The sequence below is a fragment of the Manacus vitellinus genome, unplaced genomic scaffold (assembly GCF_001715985.3).
Source record: "Manacus vitellinus isolate BGI_N305 unplaced genomic scaffold, ASM171598v3 scaffold_58_pilon, whole genome shotgun sequence".
Taxonomy (NCBI): domain Eukaryota; kingdom Metazoa; phylum Chordata; class Aves; order Passeriformes; family Pipridae; genus Manacus; species Manacus vitellinus.
Window position 1 is genome coordinate 95,167 of NW_021940671.1, and position 9,702 is coordinate 104,868.

Sequence of the window (9,702 nt, forward strand, 5' to 3'; positions counted from 1 at the left end):
TAGTCGGGGCCCAGCTGCTCCACCCGCGGGCGCCTCGCGTCTCTTCGCCGCTCCCGGGGGAGCTGCCGGATTCCAGCCCGAGGGTGAAAGCGGGTTACTCACCGTCCCCATCCGTGCCAGATGCTGCGAGAGGGCGAGGTGGCCCTCCCGCTGCAGAGGGTTCCTGGTGCCTACACAAAAACAGGACCTAATTGTCCAGTGCACCCCTGTTTTTTAAGTAGTCATCTCAGTACCTCTGTTCCTCTGCAACAAAGAGGACTCTGCAAAGGCGTGTGGTATCTTTGAAATCGGCTCCACCCCGGCAGAAAGTGAGTCTGATAAAAGGGGCTTTTCTGAGAAGCGCTCAGGATGTGCCAGGTCTGAGGGCATTCCCCGGTTAATGGGAAACAGAAATTCAGAGGTGGGACATACATGTATGGGCGAGGACAGCCGAGGTGTGCAGTTCTTGTTCCCTAATTAAACTTCTTTAAAAAGCTTTGTGCTCCAGTAAGCAGCAGCAGTTGTTGCAGAGCAACTCTTTTTTTCTTGGCAGGGGTTAACAGCTCCGTGGGAGGGTCCTCATGTATGAGGGTCCTCACTGCCCATGTGCAGGCAGGGCAGGGCAGGGCAGGGCAGTTGGCTGTCCCTCTGGGGGTTCCATTGGGTCAGGCAGTTTGTAGCCAGGTTATTTTGAGAGGGTTGAGGGCAGACTTGTGAAGGCTGTGGAGCGAGACAATGCAGCTGCCAGTGATCTGAACACTGATAAATGAAGAAAGGAAGGTGGTTTTATTTGGGCTAGGACCAACTGATAACTGATAGGAGCCTGTCCAAGGGGTACTGGGTGTTTTCACCAAAGGATGCCCAAAGATCTGCATCTTCTTTCTTTGTAACTGAAGCTGGTAAAAGCTGTCTTTCAACCTTTCCAGAGCTCTGCTGGATTTGAAATTAAGGTAATGTATTGGGCATAACAATGCCTCAGTAAGTAATGCTTAAAAACAGTGAGAAGGCTTCTGGGGCTGAAATTGATAAAGGAACAAAAGAGGCTCCAAGTTGTGACTCAGATCTCAGGGGTGATGTGGTTTAGTCTCTGGGTGTTCCCCTGCACACCTTAGCTGTGCGTTGGTTGTACCTTGCTGTGGCTTTTCCTCCCACCTATTTCATAGCAAAAATTTTTGCAATTGTTTGTAACTGGGGGCAGGCTCATCTTGTGTCCTTACCCTTCTTTCCCAATAAATAAACTGTTGTGGTGTGACTGCTGCAAAGGAGATGGCAGGCAAGCAGTGAGAGCATCAAGAGGAATGGAACAACTGGAATACAGGTATCAGGGAACTGAGAGGAAGGAAAATTAATTAAGTCACAGTTTCCCAGTGCTCTGTGCCCCGTGGCATCAGTGCCTGCTTTTGGCCAGTGCATTTAAGATGGGTTATTTGGCCAATGGGAATGCTAAAAGTGCATCCCACCCCATTCCTCCAGTGTGTGCACCTCCCATACCACAGGGAAGGGCTCCATGTACCTGCAGCTGGGTTAGCTCGCCCTGGGACACAGTGTGGGAGGCCTTGCTGCACTAGTACCCATCACTGCACAGCATGTGAGGAGCAGGAGAGGGAATCGATACTCAGAACTGAGCTGGTGCACTGAATGTGTCCCTTCAGAAAAGCTCCAGGGCCCCCAGTGGGGCAGGTCTCAAGGAAAGGGGTGGAAAGAGTGAGAATGGATAGAAATCACATGATATTCAAAGGACACCTGAGAGGACCTGGAATCTTCACACTTCATCTTTTTGAAAGGGGGTGGCAGAGATGGGCTGTGAGCCAAGTGACGAGGGGAATAGTCACAAATCAGGTTTGCCAGATGCTGGGAAAGCTAAAATCACTTCCAGAACATCTCCTCTGGCACACAGATTCTCAGGTGACTCACATAGCAGGAGGTGGCACAAGGTTAGTTACACATAAGAGAGGCTTGAATACACAGGTACACATGTGTGACTGAAGCCAGTGGTTGGAAAAGGCCAGCACAAACAAGTCACATAAAACAAGGCTTCTGGGACTGGGTCCAGACACAACAGAGCATGTTGAGACCTCAAATGAACAAAGCACCTTCTCCTGTCAGATTCACTCTGCCTGCCTTTCAGGGGGGACCTACAAGATAGCTTAAAAGCAACAAATCCATATTTTCTCTGACAAAAGATATGACAAAGTGCACAGGAGCTGATTCCATCTTTATATGGAATCACAGAAATTTATTTTCATCTGAGGACTAAAAAGAGAGTTGAATATAAATTACATTATCATCCAGGAAAAAAAAATAAACTGCTTTCTCACTGTCCATGTTGGTGATGTTTCTGACAGTGAGATCCCTTTCCTCTAAGGCACTCAGTGCTCACTCTGGGTTTGTACAGGACAGGTACCTCCAGGCACAAACTTGGAGCTAATAGAGCCCTGAGTAGACAAGCACTATTGGTATGAAAGGACTCCTAGCCATTCTGCCTGTGGTCAAGAGGTGGGTCTGGTATGCAGACAATAAGCAAGTAAGGTGATACCATAGGGCAACCCCCCTATTCACCCTGCAGCACTCATTGATTGATTATAAGCTTGATACAAGACTGTATTTGTACAATCAAAACCAGGAACTCGAGGCCAAATGGTCCCCACAAGTGTTGCAGACAAGTCCTGACTATCCCTGCCAAGTAAAACTTCTCATTTCCCTCCTCAGGGCAGCACAAGACGGAGGAGTTCCGGAAGGTGAATGTCCTGATGAAGGTGCCTGCACTAAGGGATGGTTCTTTCACCTTAGCAGAGAGGTGAGGCTCAAATAAGCTCAACCCCTACCTGCAGTATTGTTTATCCCAAAGCTTGGATTCTGCCAGGGCACTGCTGGGACTCCAGCCCAGGCAGTTTTTTTCTTCCTTCCTATCGGTTCCACTTGTACACAACAAACTTACGTTTCAAGAGAATCCTTCTAATGTAAACAACTCAAACAGCATTGATAGTGCAAAGATCAGTGGGCTGCTGCTTAGAGCTACCTTGCATGTAGGCAGTGTTTCCCAGCTTAAATACCTGTCCACGTGTCCTCCTGCTCTCTGCCTGCAGCTGGAGGCTGTAGGTCAGTGCAGGAAATCTGACATAAGGCACCTGCTGCTGAATGGCCGGGCACTGTGAAGGTCAGCTTTGGTATAAACTCATTCTGCAGCTCCTGTTTGCTCAACAGTGTCATGGGGTAACTGTGCCAGCAGGCCACGTCTGTCTCGCTGGGCGGATGTATCAGATAATTGCTGCCCGCAAGCAGCTGGTTGAGCCAGCACAAACTCTCTCCTGTGCTGTGCCTTGCTGGCAGTTCCATGTCCTGCACTTCTACCTGACTTGGATCAGGCTTGTGTTGCTGCTTGTCCAGCAGTGCACAGTTTGGGGGGAGAAGAAAGGACGAGGTGCTTTACTCTCAGGTGATCAGCTCACTGGTCTGTCTCGCTCTTTGGGCAGCATTGCAATCCTCCTGTACCTCGCCCAGAAATTCAAGACTCCTGATCACTGGTACCCATCTGACCTGCAGAAAAGGGCGAGGGTCGATGAGTACCTGTCATGGCAGCACGCCAACATCCGTGCGAAGGGGAGCAAGGTGTTCCTATCGAAGGTGAGACCATCATATACCAAAAGTTAAGTGCTAAGAGCTGTGAGTGCAACGGCCCACCCGTGTGCAGGGCCTTCCCGAGCAAATGTACAAGTCAGGTGGCAAACTGGAACAAAACTAGATCTGGAATTGACTTGGCTGCTCAGCTGAGCCTAACTGAAGTGGCCAGAATCCCTCATGGTGCAGCCACTGCTCTGTGAGATCCAGAGCAAACTCATCCTGGGTGAGCAGCGCTCACCAGACACAGCTCAGCGCCCGCTGCTCGGCTTCATGGAAAGAACCAACCTCCTACTGGAAAACAAAACGCAGTTGCTGGCAGATGATGCAGTCTTCCCTTGAGAGGAGATTCTTGCGGTTGAAATTTCAGATTTCTAGGGAGGAGACAAGGAGAGGCAGGAAGTAGTGACTGACATTAATGTTGACCTGGCAAGGGAGATGAGCAGTTCCAGTTGTTCCTTTGCCTGGCTGGTGAGGGATCCTCAGAGGGGGGCAAAGAGAGGGTGATGACCAGATTTGGAAGGAATCACTTAAAGAGCAACTTGTTTCTTCTCCCTGCCAGGTGCTGCTGCCTATCCTCACAGGCCAGCCACTTTCTGCAGAGAAACTGGAATTTCTTATTGAGGACCTCAATGTTGTCCTAAAGCAGTTTGAAGAGAAGTTCTTGCAGGACAAGCCCTTCATCGCAGGCAGCGAGGTCTCCCTGGCAGACCTCGTAGCACTGGTGGAGCTCATGCAGGTGAGCATCAACCTGCTGCTGGGTATGTGGGTTGGGCTGTGGGCAGGCCAGGCCAAGGGGTGGCTACTGCACCACCACCTTGGTAACAGCAGAGCTCCCTGCAGTTAACCCTTCCATGGGGTTAAGTCTTGTTCCTTTTTGACTTTGACCCTAATTAAGTTTGCCAGGGAACACCTACTCTGATGACACAGTTCTTTCTATAGAAATATGGTCAAATATGGTCAAAGAAGATAAATTACAAACTAGGCAGAGAAAGTAAAGATATTTGGAAGAGATGTGCTGGTGTGCATGAACCTCCATGTTCTGTGTTAGACAGTTCTGGGGTTAGCCATGCCAGAGCTGTTTGCTGCATGTCTCTGGGGACAGCAGCTGCTGAGGATGTCACCACTTGCTTCCTATGAGCTAAGAACCAGAGATGAGCTCCACCCAATGTGATGACTGACTGCTGCCTTGAGCCAAAAGCCTATCGGTCCTTCCTTTGGTTCCATCCCTGGTAAATGCCTTGTTTGACTCACTCCCAGGTGCTCTCTCTCCCTGCAGCCTGTAGGTGCTGGCTACAACCTCTTTGAGGAGAGGCCAAAGTTGGCGGAGTGGCGCCGGCGGGTGGAAGAAGCTGTGGGGAAGGAGCTCTTCCAGGAAGCCCATGAAGGGATCATGAACATTAAGAACTTAACCGCTGACCAGTTTGCACCTGAACTGCTGGAGAGTTTCAAGCAGCAACTCCTAAAGCAGGTCAGCCAGAATTAGAGGATTATGCTCTAATAAAATAGATTATTTTATGAAGGCTTATTGCAGTCTTTCAGCATTTCTTCTAAAAATCACACAGAAACGCTATTCCACAAAATGCACTTGCCTTTACTCACAGCCTTTCTGCAACTTAGAAGGGAAGAAAAATACATTTTAAACTGCTGTGAGCTGCTTTCTCCTCTTGTGCACTGCAGCATGGGAGCTGTAGCCCTGAAGGCTTTTCTTTCATGTTCCAGCACCACTGAATCTGCTTGAGGACTGAGGTGATTCAGTCTGTGTGGAAACGGGGGCCAGTCAGAGCTGCCTTCTCCATCTCTGTTCAGAGTTTTCCAGAAAAGAGCAAAGGTTTCCTGAGGGTATGGTGGAACAGATGTACCTGAAACAAGGAAAAATAATTGTAGCAGATGGTTTTCACTCTGCAAAGTGAAAACACTCTGCTGGAAGATTTTTGCTCTTTAGGAAAGAGGCAGTTCAGGACCCAGTCCCTGCTGGGGACACTGCCAGGGCTCTTAGAGCACCTGGCCACTAGATGCTGCTGCATCATCTGTGGGAGCAAAGGGACACAGTGCCCAGGAGCAGGGAGCTGTGTGGGTACCCAAGGGAGGCCTCCAGCTTCTGGGAAGGATGAGGTTAGTCCTGTCAATAAAATTCCTTGACCACAGACTCGTATCACACTCTACAAAGAACATCCTGCACAGTGGTGAAAAGCTGCTTTTCTTGGTCAAGCTGCTGCCAGCCACACAGTCCCCACTGTAAACCACACCAGTGCTCGCTCTGTTTTCCCACAGTGGCTTTATCAGCTCAACAGAAGCCACTTAGGCCAGGCTGTGTGCACTGACAGGGGCTGTGGTGGCTGGGCCAGCACTGAGGGCAGTGGGAGCTGTGCTGGCCAGCCCTGGGTGAGCAGAGCATTCAGTATAAGAGCCGAGTAATGCCCCAACTACAGTTAATGTTCCACTACTCTTTTGTCTCATCAGGTCCTCTAGTAAGGTTAATGGTTACATTTGCCAAGTGGTGTAGCTCTGTTTGGATTTGTAAACAGGATTTGGAAGGAAGTGGACATTGAGTCATCCTGCACACCTGTGCAGCATCCTTTACAACCTCTTGCCTGTGCCCCTTCGTGTCCCTCCTGCCTTCCTGTCCTCCTGTCCTGTGACCTTCCATTTCCAGGTACAGGCTTCCGCAAGGAGGGTTCCAGTTTGCAGAATTGTTTTTTCCCACCTCCTGGTTCAGCTCTGGCTGTATCTGGAAGTCTGTCTGTGCTGGCTGGTTACACTATTCACAGAGACAGCCCTGCAGAATGCTGGGGGTGAGATGTCAGCCATCTGAATGCAAGTCATGACAGTGCTCAGAAAAGGTGCAATTAGCTGCTCAAACAATCTCACGCATGTTTTCAGTTGGACCTACTGTTTTTGGGGAATGAGCCAGCTCCCTCTTCTGTGTTTGTCTCCTGAGTAAACCTGCCCTTTAGTTCAAAAGGGCACGTGAACTACAGCTTGCAACACACATGCCTGTGGGCTGAGCCATAGCAGCCAAGCAGGCCGGTCCCTTTACCTTCCGTTCCTCCAGCCTACGGGAAATCCTAAATGTGAGTGGTGAAAAGTCAGCTTTTCCCCCAAACTTTTTCAGTTTCAGTGCTGACACATGCAGGGATATTTGTCTTCTGACCTGATTTTTTATGGGTAGGTTTGTTGAGAAGAGCCTGTTGCATGCCAATGAGTAAAGTCAATGACAGGAGCTCTCTTCTTGCCCCAAGGGTCCCTAAGCAGCAACCCCTGACGATGCTGCCCCACTGCTCAAGTTGGCAGCAGTGCTGAGCCTCAAGAGAACGGCCTGTTTACGTTGTACCACCAACCACTTCCTTCCCTCTGTAACCTGCAGCTTTACCACAATCACCAGCTGGGCTGCTGTGCACCCTGCAATCAAAGAGGTGCCTTCGCTGCCTCACCAAGGCTGCCCAGCCTCGCTGCACTCTGCTGTTGGCACCTTTGTACTTACCCTAACTTCAAGATTCCTGACTTCCAACTTTTCCCTTTCTTGTAGAGAGCAAACTTCCTACCAGCACAATAAATGTCTCCCACAGCTTCTGCACAAGTAGAATCAGAGCAGAGAAATTATCAAAACCAAGAGCCTATTCTGCAGAGTGCTAACCTCGACAAACCTCAGACCAGGCTTGGGAGCGGAGCCTTTCCTGACACACATCTCCCTGCAGAATCTCCAGACAGGGCTGCTCTGCACGCAAACCATTGCATGAGTCAAGGTAAATAAAGTGTCTTTCTTTTCATTTTCTAATTTATGATACTTGTAGCACAAGAGCTCCATGTAAGAGTCTTGAGCCAATTTTCTGCTTGTTGGAATAAAGCACAAGTTCCTTAAATGTCACCCACGGTGTGCTCCTGCAAGGACGGCTGCCTTCAAAACCAAGCCTGAACTGTGTTCAGAGCTGGCTCTCTGGTGCTCCTCCACCGCTGTGTCACAAAGGATAAGCACACTTGCCTCACTCCAGCCTGGTCACAGTGACAGGAAGAGATTTTAAATTGTTTTTCCTATAGTCTCTGGTCTGTTGCATGTTCATGGTGCAGGGACCAGTGGTATTTTGGGCCCTTCTATGCACATAGGACAAAGCACCTCCCTAGAGCAACTCCTTGGATGGTCACAGAGTTGTTTTTTGCTCTAAATAGTGGAGATAAGGCAACTCATCCTTGTACTTTGCCTTTTGCTATCCCTACACCTCTGCATTTTGTGTCATTTGATCTTGTCACGTTCCAGTTCCCAGACTGAAAGCCCTGAGAGCTGCCTGCCAAAACCCAACAGGTTGCGCAAGAGTTTTGCCTGCCTTGGTACAAGGTCTGTTGTTGAGTGTCCACTCCCCTTTCACCCTGAAAAGCGAGAGGGTCACACCTCCAGTGTCAGTTTAACGTGCTGTTCGATTCAATTTGCTCAATTCTTGCCAGGGGCTATTTGGAAATAGGTGAGAGCCTGTGACTTTTAGAATAAAATGAAGCTGGGATGCACAAAATGGGAGGAATAGTTAAAAAGCAGATCCACATCCTGAGACCTTTTCTAAATTACTAAGAAATAAATTGCAGAACTTAATGCGTTTTTTCTGTCTTGTTCCTGTTCCCAAAAAGCTGACAGAGAAAATAAGGGCAGGAAAAATGTCCTTTGAGGTGATGGAGTTAAGTGAAAATACAGTGCTAGAAGCACAAGCCTGGAGCCAGGAATAATCAATCAAATGGCCTATAACACAACTAGATAGAAATACCTCTTGGGTTGTGTGGGCTGTGCAGTGCAGTCAGCAAATTGGAGAAAAACTTAAGGAAGGAACATTTCCAGGAGGCACATGAAAAGATCTTTGAAGTCCAGATAGGACTAATAGATCAACTGAACCATAAATAAAGGAGCAAAGTGAACCCACACTGCTAAGGTTGCTGCACACCAATGAGATCAACAAACTCTTCACAGGGATATCTCAGAGCAGGGACATGCAACCACTCTGAAGCACAAAGACTTCTCAGACTATTACCTGTGCAGAGCCACTTTCATGCTCCTTTTCCCCACTCCCTTAACATTTAAGATTCCTTTGTACTGAAGGAGTTTGAACTCAAGCACCTACCACAGCACCTTGATCTCCAGCATATCGGTGCTGGTGCAGGTGCTCTAGAGGGTAAACTGTGCGTGCAGGGGAACTGGAGGGTGTGCACAGCCCCTTTCCCTGTTCTGGCTGAGAAACTGAAAAACTCGTTTAGTGTGGTTCTAAATCTGAAAGTTCTAAACCCCAGAAAGTGTTCCAGTTTGTAATTTACCCATAGCTCCCAGCTCAGTAGCTGAGCCTTCTCACCACCCTTGGTAATGATCCTCTCTACAAGAAAAAAAGCAACTGATCCTCCAGTTCCCTCTCCCCGAGGTTCACATAGCTCTTTCCAAAGATTTGTGCAACACACAGGCTCTGTAGCACAACACTGATAAAAAGGTGTCAGCTGAGCCGAGGTGGGTTTGACTGGAGGTGACTTTGCTCTAAGTGGTTCAGCTGCTCTATCTCCCAGAGTCCCAGAAGTCCCAGTACTCAGCCAGCACGTCACCTTCCCTGAATCACACAGCTGTGAAACGCTGCAGGCCCAGTGCAAGGGCTTGAATTGAGTCTAAGCCTCTTTAGTTCTCCTCCACTTGTGTGGAAATCTGAAGTGACAAATACCAGGGAGAGGAGAAAGTCACTGAGTAAGTATGCAGATGTAATGCCTGCAGAGAAGTCCTCCACGCTTCACTGCCATTCAGGTGTCACCTCGCAGGACTGGGCAGAGACTACGTGACCAAAGAATTATGTTCTGAACTGAAAACCATCCTGAGATCTGGCGGTGTGAGACTAATGCTGGCTTAGGGGACATTGGGCAAAGGCCTTGTCTGCAGAGTGGCACATCCCTGCAGAGCTGTGTTACCAGAACAAGCATTTACCTTCTAAGAGCCATGGTGGGAAGCTGAGGGTGAGAGAAGCTCCTGAGCCCCTTTGGTGCCAGCCAAGGCTGCAGAGGGGAATGACAACCCCTGCTCTCTCAGAGCTTAGTGCCAACCTCTCTTTTGAGGCTGGCAATTGACCGTTACTCGCAGTTTATCTCTCACGT

General features: G+C 49.1%; 1 protein-coding gene across 2 annotated transcripts; it reads left to right on the top strand.

The window, feature by feature from the left end:
* The first annotated feature begins 2,571 nt into the window (after nucleotides 1–2,571).
* On the top strand, nucleotides 2,572–7,555 carry LOC103762889 (glutathione S-transferase theta-1). Of its 2 annotated transcripts, none has more exons than XM_029963308.1 (5): nucleotides 2,572–2,776; nucleotides 3,453–3,603; nucleotides 4,160–4,336; nucleotides 4,877–5,068; nucleotides 7,167–7,365. In XM_029963308.1, the coding sequence occupies exons 1-5, from the start codon at nucleotides 2,730–2,732 to the stop codon at nucleotides 7,179–7,181; spliced, it is 582 nt and encodes a 193-aa protein (XP_029819168.1). In that variant the 5' UTR covers nucleotides 2,572–2,729; the 3' UTR covers nucleotides 7,182–7,365. The 2 variants fall into 2 exon arrangements, with proteins under 2 accessions (XP_029819168.1, XP_029819167.1); XM_029963307.1 differs by having other exon boundaries at nucleotides 2,573–2,776; nucleotides 7,127–7,555.
* Nucleotides 7,556–9,702: the final 2,147 nt, after the last annotated feature.